Genomic DNA, 13926 nt, shown 5'->3' with positions numbered 1-13926 from the left:
ATCTCTGTAAAACCCTTTTCATCCGATTCTTCTATTCTTTAAGATTCATTAGAATCTTTTGTGGATTTCCTTTCATATAGATAACATGAACATAATATGTCTATGTTTATATGATCCAGGATCATAGACTTGAGTAAAATATATTCTTGTCATAAGAGTGCATTTTATTGTTGTTGTTTCTTTTTTTTTTAGTGTTTGTAGCGGTATAATGTGTTTTGCATGTAAGTTTGATTAGGTTGAGTAACTATTGAACTGTGGGGGTGGTGACCCATATGCATAACAATTGTTTTACCATAGTTTATCTCACAAGATAATTGGAAAGACAATTTGAACTACAAAGTATGGAAAGGTCTTGGGCCTATCCAAAAATGCTTCAAAATGTGGGGGTGTCTTGCCAAGGCTATTGTGAATGAATCTAAAAGAAGTCTTTTTTGACCTAGAATTATCTAGTAGATATTCATTGGTGAAACTCATAATAGTGATGTTTGTTTTCGGTTGTCATGAGTGATAACAATTTTGTAGATACCACACTATTATTGAATGTCTTATATGCTAATTTTATTTGAGGTTGTGCTTTTACGAAATTGGCATAGAGTGGTTGAATGTTCATAATGAACTACATAAGATAATCCCATTATTTACTGCACAAGAAATTTGGAAGACTATCAATGAGTATTTCCACCATTCACGGTGATGATGTTTATATGTTTCTTGAGGAAGATTCATTAACCTATAAGGAAGTTGTGCAATACATGAGAAGTGTCCTTTTTTGAAGGATACAACTCCTCTAAACCGGACTCTTGATTTATTGGGGGATCTATATGTTGAATTGGATCTTCAAAAGAAAACTAAAACGTGATAGTTGTATTGCAAAATACAATGCTAATAATAATAGCCAAGGGGTTTCAATCGAGACAAGATTTATACTATTTTGAAACCTTGCTCATATAACTAGAATTTCTTCTACGAAATTCTAAAGACTCTAGTTGAGTAGTTGTCTTGGAACTACAATACCAAGTAGTACCGGTGATGAAATTTGAAGGTATACAATTTAGTTAAATCTTTGTATGAGTTGATTCAAGCCTATAAATGGCATGAGCAATTCAACAACATATTAGTGTCATATGGATGTCAAAGCACCGTTGTTGATAAAAAAATGTGTACTTTCTTTAGAGCAAAAACAAGACATATGTGTTAATCTCTTTTTTTAGATGATTTAATATCATGAGTGCTAGCATTGAGAATGTGTATGAGACGAGAGAAATTCTATTTGAAACACATCATAAACCGTCATTGAAAATGATAGTTTATTATGTTGTTAAACTCATTTCAGAATGCTTGCTATATTCAGGTTGTCAAGATGTTGACGTTTGAATATGGTTGAAGGCCACAAATACCTTAAACCCGAACCGGCCGGATGGTATAGGGAATTTCGGCACTCTGAGAATTGGATGGTAGGTGAATATAGGAATTAAAACTCATGTTGGTCTCATTATATTGTTATAGCACTTAGTAGAAATATTTTTCATTGAAAAGTATGGATATTATGATAGTAAGCATGTGTTAACACCTTTTTGTGGCAAATATCCATCTTATGAAAAATAATCTCATTGTGTTTTCTCATACTAAATAAGTCAATATCATTGGTAGCCAATTGTACTTGATGGATAATGTATGTGAGACATGACATTACCTACATTAATGGCATCTTGGGGTGATAACCCATTGTGTCCTTATAAGGAACTTTGATGTATATTGTCGGATTATCCAAGTACTATAGCGAGCCATTGATTATGGATGATATTTAGTAGATTTCCATCATTGTTAGAAGGGTAATATGTTATAAAAGCGGATCCATTAATGTTTATGTGTTTACCTTTGGTGGAAATTGAGTGTCTTGGATATCATCCAAGCTAATCGCCTTTAGAAAAGGCATGTGATGATCTTTGAGTGGGTTAGCAACCTCTTGGCAAATCTTCCCATTGGCTCTAAAAACACCTCTGATGTGTATATATGCTTTACAAAACCGTCTCATTGCAATAGCTAAGACATGTTATATTATGTGCAATGGGAAAAGAATACATGTAAGTTGAGATATAACTTAATCAAGCAAATTGCTAGAGATTATGTTAGGTTGGACTTAGTTTGGCCACATGTCTAACCGCACCACTTCTTTGGAGGCAAGTGGTTATCGTCGAGGGGATGGGACTTTTGCCTTAGATAGAGGGCGACATCGACGGCCCCCCTATGTGATTGGAGATCCCATGAAGTAGGTTCAAAAGGAAAAACAAGTCACCTCGCCGCCCGGTATGCTATTGTCTTTCTTTGAGGCGTCCCACCCTATGACTAGATAGCATTATTGTATACTTTGTATAACTTGAATAGCAATGAGAAAAGGATGAGTTATTTTACTCTTAATGGAATCCATAGTCCATTATTTTTTATGAGATAGTGTATTTTAAGCTGCTATGTACACTTGATGGATATCCACCCACGTGAATGTAGAAACTGGGTCGTTCTTATGAGTATTCGAGCAAGTACTCTAGAGCATTCACATAACACAGGCGGCGCAAGGGCCAAAAAGCATAACACCGCCTTGAAGCGGGGCATATAATGAAAGAAAGCGATGTGGGTGCATGTCCTCTATTTTACTACAAGGGAATGTTGGTTCAAAGATTTTTTAATCCACCACTTTCACGTATTATAAGACATGTTACCCTATGGTAGTTCAAGCCGAAAAGCACTAGTATCTTATGCATTGTTTTTCGATTCTCTCGGCATTTCGTTAACCCATTTCTTTTGTAATATCCTATTCCAAAATAGTGGGGACTATTAGTATTTTGAAATAGTGGGGATTGTTGGAATCTCTAAGTGTATTTGAAATACTTGTGAAGTGATGCAAAGTGGAGGAGATGAACCATATGTGTTCTCTCCACTTTAGTGCATAGTAGATAGTCCCACATTGGTTATCCACCACATCGGGTAGGGTTCGGGCTTGGGCTTGGGCTTCTTGTTGAGGGGTAGTGGTTTGACCAATAGCCTAAAACTTGTTTTGCCTTTTTCTTAAGCGGCAAGTTTCGGTGTTCTATTAGGAGTTGGTCTCTCTTTCTCCTAACCTCTATAAATAGGATTTGTGAGTCCATAGAGAAAATAGACTTGATCGAAACTCAACTCGAGAAAACGAAACTCAAACCAGTTCTTTTCTTCTTCTCTTCTTCTTCTTGTCGGCCGCCGAGAGAGTTATATTGTTAACTCTAGAGGGTAGTCCGTTCTAGTGCAAAGTCAGTCAGCTGTTAACCATTGAATCCTGTGAGGAAGACGCTTTGTTGCCTTTACGCACCATTGGAAGGGGCGAAATCTTTCCTTAAGAGACGGCCTAATCCGCGCCTTGGTTATTCCCGCCATCTGCTTTGTCCTTGTTTATTCATTACTACTATTCCTTCGTTCTACTTTTAGTTGCTATGTTCATACAACTATTCTAACACTTTGATGGTGGATAAAGTCCTTTCGAGCTTTTTCAGTTCCTTCTTGACTCCCATAGTCGATCCAAGCTCTTGTATAGCACGAGATCCTAACTTCGGTCAAAACCTTCTCCGAAGGCCAAAAGCAATTCCTTCCGCCATTTTTGATAGTAAGAAAGCGAGAAAGATCTTTCAAGGGTTTGTAAGTAGTGCGATTGTAGTGTTTGTGTTCTTGAAAAGAGAAGAGTATGGGGTTCCTGATCTAACTATAGGATAACACACGTGGTTTGAAACAAACTTGACTTTGGAGAGCATCACGATTACACTATGTGATGTGATTTGTCGGGCAAGTGTGCAAAGTGAAGAAAGATGCCTAGTTAACTTTCCCACATATCCTAATGAAGGTAGATCGACATTTCGTCCGGCACATGTTTTGATATATAACTGGTTAAAGGGAAGCATGCATGCACCGCGGCCGAGCCGAGAATTTCATCCGAAAGTAGTTAGGGCACCACGTAATGCATGTGACCTGGCGATAAAATTCCTCATAAGGAATTTCTCCACACAGATTTCGTTTAGTGCGACCGGTACTTGATTAGGGGGTATATATCTTCTACTACCACAGCCACTGCGCGGGTGATTGATCAGGAATAGATTTACTTGTGAGGAAGTTATCCATATTTACGCAAAAATCAATTGACTATATTAAAAAAAGTTATTTATTCCTTAAAGACTAATCGATTGGCAACTTTACAAAACATGCCAATTTAAATTTTTTAAGTCTCCATTAAAAAATCTATTCTTGCTCCCAATCTCCCATAAACTAACAGCATAACTTAAGCACTTCACACATAGTTCATAAACAACTTAACATAAAATTATGAAAGTGTAAGCACTCAACTAAAATTAAGGTAATGGCAAAATTGAGTTTAGAAAAGTTAGTAATTAATTCTAGAAATTGGTTAATAGACAATGAAGTTTGCAAGAATAAAAAAATGACAAATCTGGAGAGAATAACTATGGGTCTATTGGTGTGCACAAAATAACAACACATAGGTCATAGGTGGTCTGGGTAAGTTTGCATACTTGCACTTAGGCTTTTTTTTCTTTTTCTTTCTGGTCTGGGATGTAGATTGTGGGCCTAAGGTAGGATGGTAACACTACTATTTTCCCTGCATGCATGCATGTGTTGAGATAATAAGAGTTTCTCCAATAATAGAGTTTGGGAATAGAGTTTTAGAAGTGGGTAATAAGCCGCCAACATGGTTTTTTGACATCATCTGAGTCGGTGGAACTCTTTAGGAAATTACAAATAAAAGGTGATGGATAACAATGTAATGACTGCCTAGTTCAAATGAATATATATGTATTTAAGGCAAATTGTCTTTGCTATTAAAAAAGGGGCTTGTGGTGCAATTTGTAGCGTGCTTGTCCGCTATTACTTTTGTATTATTTATTTTGGATAAGGAATAAAGTATACCGTTAAAAAAAAATACACCTGTAGGCTGTGGCTATAGATGATGATTGTAGAAGAATCTCTACTATTACTTTTGGGTCATACAGTGGGAGCCATGCATGGGAGCTTTTCCCCACGTACCTTCAAAATGCAAGTGGAAGGAAATTTCTCTGGGCTGTTGAAGTGGTACTAAATTAAACCAAAAGAAAACATCTTATGTATACTACTATACTGTGTATAGTGGTCTCATTGCCGTGTTTGCTTTCATTAGTTAAAATTGGAATATTTTTTTTTGCATATTATTTATACTAATCTGGGCTTTGAAAAACCCATATAGTGGAAAAAGAGTTCTTTACAGATAATATCATGTGGTCGTCTACCATGTCAACTCATGTATCTAGCTAAAATAATGTCATGCTGTGCAAGATTGTCTGCTGTGGAGTTGCCTTCTATGTAGATGTGATTGAGGGATATATTTTCGAAGAATGACAAGAGTTGTTGAATATCCTCTATAATTCCAGCTGCCTCCCATGGATTGTCCTTGTCATCTCCCTTAATGAAGCTTATTAAGGTCTTCGAGTCACTTTGGATGTGTATATGTGTGATTCTATAGGAGATAGCTAGATAGAGACCTAGTCTCATTGCCAAAGCTTCGGCAAGGAAGAATGTACAGACAAGTACAAAATATACTGAAACAGCAACGAAACTACCGTCATAATTCCTTAGCACACATCCCAACCCCGAAGGACCTGGGTTTCCATGACAAGCAGGGGCGACTCTAAGCAGGGTAGCTGAGAGAGGCGGGCAGCTGGAGCCCCAAAGTTCTTGCTCATAACTAGGGCCCCGAATTCAGTGGCAATTATTACTACACGTTTTATGTTTTCTCACTGCCGACTAAGAAAACCACTAGTTTGCTTACAAGACAGAAAGCGTACTGCACAAAGGCACTTTCTTTTTCTCAACCTATCAATTCAGCTCATTTTAATCAACTCTCTCTATAGGTTTTTTGTTAGATCTCAAAGGTGGGGGGCCTCACATTAAGTGCTTGGCTAGGGCCCTTAAGAACTCAAGGCCACCCTTGGTGACAAGCGCCATCTGTGTTTAAGGTAATATATAGGGCTGTATGAAGCTTCTAGCATAGATGAATGAGTTGTTTCTGTCTCTTGATTTTAAGGAGTAGTAGTAATTAATGTCTGGACATCCTTTGTATACTTCTCCAAAAAGCAATACTAGCTCTGAGTGTGCCTTGAGGTGTCACCTTTTTGTGTTCAAATAACATTGCATTTCTACTATTCCAGATGTTTCAGCAGATGATTGCAAAGAGTTCCATAACAAAGGGTATATATATTACTATGTTGATTTCTCATCAAGTTATGGATTTTATTCATCCATATATGTGGTGTTTCATTGAAGGGTACGGAGGCAATGTGGGGGATTGGACTAGTTCTCCATATGGTTTGAGTGAATGGGCATTCATGGAATAGGTGTTGTGCGGTATCTGGGTGGCTTTTGCAGAAGATGCAGTCTAGGTTAATTAATAAAGTTCAACCCTATGTTGAATAGATTAGAGGAGGAGTTCAGAGCATCTCGCAAAAGTTTTCACATGAATACTTTCACTCGCGGGGGACATCGAAGTTTCCATATGATTCTCCAATCAAAGAAAGGGGTGGTGTGGTATGAGTTTATTGCCTGATAGCCCGATTTCACCGTATATTTCCCATTTACTGATAGAGTCAAAATTCTTCTGTCGGGTTTTTCACTGTCGGAAAGTGGAATGGAGATTATTTTCTTTGCAATTTTTGTCGGCTAGCAATGGTAGATGATGTTTGAGCGTCATTTTCTTGTGGTACTATCAATGAGGTCCAAGACGAAGGTTGGTTTGATGGTGGGATTTGAGTATATTGGAGCGGTAATACCTTCATCACTTGGAATCCAGCTCTCGCTGAAAAGGTGGATTGATGATCCATTGCCTATCTCCCATCCCAATCCTTTATTAAGGACTGTACATGCCTTGAGGATATCTCTCCAAACTCTAGAGTCATGTGGTTTGGGACACATTGTTAAGAAGTCTTGACTTCGAAGGTATTGTGCCTTGACAATATTGACCCATAGAGACCTGCTGCTTGCAATGACTTCCCAACCTTTTTTAGCTAGGAGGGCTAGATTTGTATGTTGTAGATTTCGGACTCCCAGACCTCCCTTTAGCTTTGGTTTCTCGATCGTTTCCCAGTTAACAGAGTGAACTTTTTTTATTGTTTGCTTCATGTCCCCAGAGAAATGCACGCAGATGTATATCAATGGGTTGAGTAATCACTTATAGTAGTTTAAAAAAATGTCATCTGGTGAGTAGGAATTGCGGAGCAAACCGCGTTGATGAGTGTTAATCTACCCGCTTGAGAGAGGGTAGATGCCTTCTATAACCTCGAAATCTGTTTTGCGCCTCGAAAGAATCGAAAGAACTTGCTTGTTACTCTGCTGAGGCAAGTTGGGCTCCCCAAATAGACTGAAATTGGTTGCTGTCTTTTAATGCCAAAATCGGAGCGAGAGTTTTGCTTGAAGTCTACTGTCGAATGAGGGCTGAAAAGCAAATCAGATTTATCAAAATTAATTTGATGATCCGATGATTGACAGAAAAGTTTCAAGGCCGCAACTGTTTCATTAACTTCTTTGAGGTCATTGTTACCAAAGAGTACAAAATCATCTGCGTATAGGCAGGTGGTGTATCGAGGGTACACCACGACCAATAGAGATTCCCTTTATCAGTTTGGACTGTTGGGTATGTAGGAGATGAGTGGATAGGACCTCCATTCCTAGAATGAAGAGGTACGGTGAAAGCGGATCACCTTGACGTATACCTCTCTTTGGGTTGAAGTAGCCGCATGGTTTTCCATTGACGATAACAAACTAGGAGATAGACTGCACACAGAACATCACCATGTTGCACCAATGCTCATTGAAACCAAATGAAGAAAGTGTTTTTCTCATAAAATTCCAGCCAATACGGTCATATGCTTTAGATAAGCCGATTTTTGCTCCCCATTTTTGTTTGGCTTTTTTGTTTCTGGTGTTGATGTGGTGAAAAAGTTCATTGGCAATAAGAATGTTGTCATGGATGCATCGAGCTGGAATGAAAGCGCTTTGGAATGGTCCTATAACCTTATTCAGTAGTAGTCGTAAACGATTCACTATAACTTTGGACAAAATTTTGTAGGCCACATTACAAAGGCTGCAGATTGGGCGAAAATGAGAAGGATGACCAGGTTTTTTTGTTTTTGGGATTAAGACGATATTTGTGTGGTTCAGAGGTTTTGTGAAATGGGCATTGAAGTAGAATTGTTGAATGAAGTTTGTCATGTCTCCGCCAACGGTATCCAGTAGGTATGAAAAAACTTTCCTGTAAATCCATCTGGCCCTGCGGATTTGTTTGCTACAATCTAGAAAGCTGCTACTCTGATTTCGTCCTCCTTTGGGATTTTGTTGTCTAGCGCAGTAACTCTTGGTGTATAGGAGTTGAAGATTTGGCTTGTCGAATCATCATCAGAACTTTCAAAGTTTATTTGGAAATGTTCCACAAAAACCTTTGAGATGGTTTCTTCTTCCTGTTGCCATTTGTCTTCCGTGTCTTTGATTGTAGTGATACCTTAAGCTTTTGTCTGTTGATGATGACAGACAAGGGAAAAAATTTGGTATTGTCATCTCCTTCTTGGTGCCAGGTAGTATTCGCTCTTTGTGTCCAATGACTTTCTTCATGTAGTACGAGGTTTGCAAGGAGCTTAGTTAAGGTTTTTTTCTCTTTGATCAATTGCTCTAGTTCTATCAGAAGGTGGGAGTTGGTGGATATCCTCAAGTATCTCTTCAATTTCTGTGATTTTCTTTTGAATTGGGAGGCAAATATGACGCAAACATTGGGAACTTTTCCACACCTTCAAAAGTGAAAGTGCCGTAACCTTTATTATTTTTCAGCCCACAAATCCTAATTAAACAAAACAAAACGCAAGTGGCAGAAAACTTAGCTGAGTTGCTGAAACAGTGCAATGCAAATCCACAAGATAACAAATGCTGAAGAATCTCTTTGACATTAATACATTATATTCTAGATTAACAAATATATAATAATAATCTCTTGAAATTATAATGATTTAAATCTAAACTATAGTCTATTTATGGGTTTCCATCCGATTCCAAAAGGACGGTGAAACTAACATTTATAAACCGTTGTAAGTTGTGATCGGAGAAAAAAACACTCTTTTGTTCTTCCTTTCATTCCTCTTCTTTCTAAAACCTTATTTTATTTCTTCTTATTGATTTATTATTAAAAACACTGAAACCTGTCGGTTAACTTGATCAGCTTCTTTGTTCACTTTATGGTTTAGCCTTGAAATTAGATTTACCGAAAATACAAGTTATAGTAAAGAAAAGTAATTCCAGATTCAGTAACACACTTCATTAATAAGTCTCACACTTACAGAGACGGAGCGGAACAGCCTGACAAGTTAGTTTTTTTTTTTTTTGGGGGGATGGGATGGGATATGAGTACCCTTTCTCTGAACTAATGTACATTAAAATGAAATTTAAATAAACTACGTATGGTTCTGCACTCTTACAGAAGGGAGAAAAACAAAAAATATAAAACAAATTTTACAGATTTGGCATTTGATCCCAAACGGTTAGGGGTCCTTTGTTAAACCTTCATTTGCAAGCTTATGAGCCAGAGAGTTTCCTTCCCTATGATTATGGGAGATCCGTCCTAAAACTAATCTGGACATAATGGACTGTATCTCGAAGAACATTGGGGTAAACCTCCAAGGTGGATCAATATCCCTTGTCAACCACTTGATGACAAGTTCAGATTCCCCTTCAATCCACACTGGGCTGGAAGGAAGAGTGGAGAGTAACTTTAATCCATTCCAAAGAGCCAGAACTTCTGAATCCACTGCTGGCACTTCTCCAGCTGATCCAGCAAAAGCTTTAATGACAGATCCATCACTAATTGAAATTGTACCGCCAAAACCAGCAACTCTTCTGCTAGTGCTTCCCATACAAACCTCTTTACTACTTCCAACGAAATTGAGCTTGAACCATCCCGAGGAAGGTGGAAGCCACGAATCTGATGGTCCACCAACATGATTAACCTAAACCAAAAAATAAAATAAAATAAGAGAATCAAGCCAAATTTTATCTGAACTTACTTCTAAAACCCTGAGAATAAGAGTGACAATCCATTTTTAAAATTATTTTTTTTTACCGAAATACAAATAATGGCAAAACTCTCACCTGATTAAGGTCTAAATGGCTTGTTTGAGAACGTTGGAGGCTTGAAGATCCAACTGTCACATCCTGTCAAATTAATTAAAGTGCACTGAATTATACATACCTAACAGAGCATGCCTCCTGCAACAATTACATTAATAAAAAATAACATACCATGTTCTTACCACATGCCCACCTGATTAAGATCAAATTTTTTTGGTTCAGATGCCTTGATGCATGAAAGGCCAGCAAAAGGTTCCTGTAAATGACGCAAAATCACTTTTTACAAAATTATTCACTTCTACTCCACCAAACAGAACACAAAGATTGTTCAATAAAACTAACCCCAAAAGCTGCAGTTTCAGATGAGTGATACTGGTCGTTCAGATCACCTGAGGGACCAGGGGGGCAGCATAAACACAAATGTCTGCGGACATGTTCCTACAGTAGGAAGTTTTTTAAACCATGTCAAGTAAACTCACAAGTAAATCACCGTATAGAACAAGAACAATTAGATCAACTTACAATAGTCTATGACTTTGAGTCTCTTGACCACCTACGTCTCCCGCATGGCAAGGATCATGCGGTTTTGAGGTCAAACCAAATTAACATTCATCCACTGGGAAAAATAGATCTATGAATAGTAATATAAAGATTTGCATTTTATGAAGATTATCATCAGATGTATATGAAAAGATACCTGGCGACTATTGAGGTTTCTTCATTGTATCCCGATTCAATTGAACCCGACTTCGGGGGAGAGCTATCTGGGGCGCAAGCACTTCATATGTGGGAAATTGGGCATCAAAAAGGTTCAAGGTGAAGTGAGGTTTCCACGGGGACCCTTAAAATTCACTTATCACTACACGGTTGGATTTGTAAAATGACAACACAAAAACCATGTTACTGGAATGGGATGGATATTAAAACCTTAGACTGGGCTACTCCATGATGAAGATTGTTACCTGCTTCCATCTCAAGAATCCAATAGTCGCTGTCTTCCTTGTTACCCTTGGGAAGTCGCATGGCAAAAAGATGCTCAAGTCATACTTCTCAAGGTCTTTTAAAGGCTCTACCTCTAACCCCAATACATGTTACAGAACACAAAAGAAGTTGGAGCAATGCGATATCAGTGCTGATGACAGATTTTAGTGAAAGTAGAGGCATCAAATATTCAATTTGGTTTAAGAGCATTCAACAAACCTACCAGAAAGGAATAATTTAGAATATAGAGTACCAGATTTCTTAACGAATCAAAGATAGCTAATTGGTGTATGATGATGGTGAATGTTATCAATTTAAGTAAGCTGTGCAAGGGAGTAAAGGGAAGTACCTGAAGAAGAGTGAATAAGATGACCACGATGAGAGAGCGGACGTTGAGGCCTTTCTTCATTGTATCTGAATGAGATTGACGATGATTCTGGGAATATGAGCTATCTTGTGTCAGTCCTCTCCTGTATCCTTTGGACATCGAGATTTCAAGGCATGACACCAACTTACCCTCAGTTCTCGTAGTGCGGGGAGGAACTGGACCCATTCTGGCAAGAAAGGCAAATCTGGAAATCACAGATTTGAAGAACTTGAAGGGAAGTGAAGTTTTGCAGCCATTCTGGCAAAGTTATGAAAGCTATTATAGTTAGAAACTTTAAAAGCAGGAAGGCATCGCATTGCTTCTGGCCGTGACAGGTTTGAGGACCTATAAAGCAAAAGTGATGTAAGTAATGGGAGGTTGCCCAACCCATTCGGCCAGCTCATCAAACTTCTACAATTATGGATCTCCAACCTTTCTAGTGTGGTGGGAAATGAGATTCTTTCTGGGAAAGCTTGCAACAGACCTTGACAATTCTTGATGACAAATTTCTTCAAGGCTATGACAAACTGTAGCCCTGCAGTTATTGATGCCAGATTAGGGATGTTTTCAATCATGAGGGTATGAAGTGAAGTAAGACCATCCATATCGTCCTCCGAAATATGCAACTTTTTACAACCTGCAAGATCCAGGTTTTGAAGTGCTGCTGGTTAAAGTAGATTAGTCTGGTAGAATATACACCAATGTTACACTCTCTCAGGCCCATTTCAAAATTTAACCAACTAGTGTGCGATTGCCAAGAATAATGACAACCATGATGACATACGCATTCCAGAGCGCAGACCTCCTTGTAGCTGTGTTACATAGGTAACTGAAACCACGTACACCAACATTCACACTCAAAACTTGAAACAATATCATCAGGAAGAAATATGTCTCTATGCTTCAGCTCAAACCTGTAACCATTTTCAGAGGGACGGAATATTAGAAATAGGAGGTTCTGAAATAGGAACACAGAGGATACATGTTTAGCCACTCTAGAACGAAGCTAATTACCTTTTCGATCTTCAGAATGTAATAACCTTTGTTCTAATTTCCATCATACAATGCATAGGAAGCAACAAACTTGGAATATAATTTAGAGATATTGCCCGCTTCTTTTAGAAAATTGACTAAATGGTAATATTTCCATATTACAAAAAGACAGAACTGTCTCAATGTGATATCATCTTCAGACTGTCAGATTGAATTTCTTTGATGCCTCACACAGCCAAGTTAGGTCCCACTAGTGCAACCTATCACAGGAAAATAGAATAGAAATAAAAAGTTCACTTTTTCGTAACCCAAATGATGAGAATACAACAATTACTGGTGATGGTTTAAAAAAACAAGATGGGCCAGTTCCAGTACTGAAATTCAAAGATAATAACCACTTGCAACATAGTACTCTGGATTAAAGATTGTTACCAGCTCTAAAAATTGCAATAGTAACTGTCATCTTCAGCGTTACAGATACTGAAATAGCAAAATATGCTCCAGACATACTTCTGATGATCTTTCAATTGCTCTAACCAAAAGTGAGGCACTCTTGTAATTTGTGTGAATGACCTTTTTATTGCATCCATAAAACACATTACAGAACTATGACTAACTGGAACAAGTTGAGGATATATGACGGACCAAATGAACTAAGAGCCTCTACTAATCAATCCATAGAACATCGAACAACCTACCAGAAAAGAATAAAATAGAAATCAGAATATATTATATTCAAGGAAAAATGACGGAGCAACAAACATTTTGTATTCAGATAACGTCATATTAGAAAAGTTCACTCGGGGAGGAGGGAGAGAAAGCAAGGTCAATTTGTAGTGTCGGGAAGAGGATTAAAAGTAACTTCAAGTGGATTGTGAAAAAGATTGGTAGAACACCCTGAAGGAGAAAAATGAGTTCACAAGGATGACACAGGCACACTTGGTGGCGGCAATTCATTGTGTGTTTATTCAATCGAGCTCAATTCTAGGACCCAAGATATCTGGTGCCACTCCTCTCCTGTGTCTTTGAGCCATAGATATGTCAAGCAAACAAACAGATATAAAAATAGTTCGTTCAGAGGGGAGAATCACTGCATTCTTTTCTAGCAAGCGACACATCTAGGAAACCAAAAACTTGTAGCAAAGTAAAGTTTACTAGCGAGTCAGGCAAAGTAGATTAACCCTTCAAGCCTCTTATGGATAGACTCTGCAAGGGTGCAAGATGTTGCACTTCTTCTGGAGGAAAAGGCAGGCTCGAGGAAGAAGAAACACTTAGACCTTGAGTCATAAGAGGTCTCCCACAACATTTGGTGTACTCGTTGAACCCTCCCAATCCCCAATAACGAATTATCATACATCATAGTGTGGTGAGGTTTGACATCTGGTAATGGAAAACATGTGGATAAGGACAGCACA

At 38.1% G+C, this 13926-nt stretch overlaps 1 protein-coding gene across 25 annotated transcripts in view; it reads right to left on the bottom strand.

Annotated features, from left to right (window-relative positions):
* Positions 1–13926, bottom strand: part of LOC147501344 (protein FAR1-RELATED SEQUENCE 5-like) — a 56543-nt gene that overhangs the window by 7619 nt on the left and 34998 nt on the right. The window contains exons 2-13 of one of the 25 annotated variants that reach the window (XR_015221341.1): positions 12944–13205; positions 12533–12771; positions 12303–12432; positions 11951–12155; positions 11501–11863; positions 11133–11245; positions 10868–11029; positions 10693–10786; positions 10513–10608; positions 10364–10426; positions 10192–10254; positions 10036–10049 (exon numbers count right to left, since the gene is read on the bottom strand). The exons of 1 other annotated variant lie outside the window; for it this stretch is intronic. Coding sequence is in view for 1 of the 24 variants with exons in the window: in XM_086606367.1 (XP_086462493.1) it covers positions 9585–10049; positions 10192–10254; positions 10364–10426 (591 nt within the window). In the remaining 23 variants the exon portion in view is untranslated. Of the gene's footprint in view, positions 1–9436; positions 10050–10189; positions 10255–10341; positions 10427–10512; positions 10609–10692; positions 10787–10867; positions 11030–11097; positions 12433–12532; positions 12772–12943; positions 13206–13692; positions 13892–13926 lie in introns of those variants that run through there. 23 more of the 25 variants (XR_015221343.1, XR_015221346.1, XR_015221337.1 and 20 more) reach the window with 23 other exon arrangements.

Source organism: Coptis chinensis, chromosome 4 (assembly GCF_015680905.1).
Source record: "Coptis chinensis isolate HL-2020 chromosome 4, ASM1568090v1, whole genome shotgun sequence".
Classification (NCBI taxonomy): Eukaryota; Viridiplantae; Streptophyta; class Magnoliopsida; order Ranunculales; family Ranunculaceae; genus Coptis; species Coptis chinensis.
The sequence above is the reverse complement of the archived record's forward strand: the minus strand, read 5'-3'. Positions and strand labels throughout refer to the sequence as shown.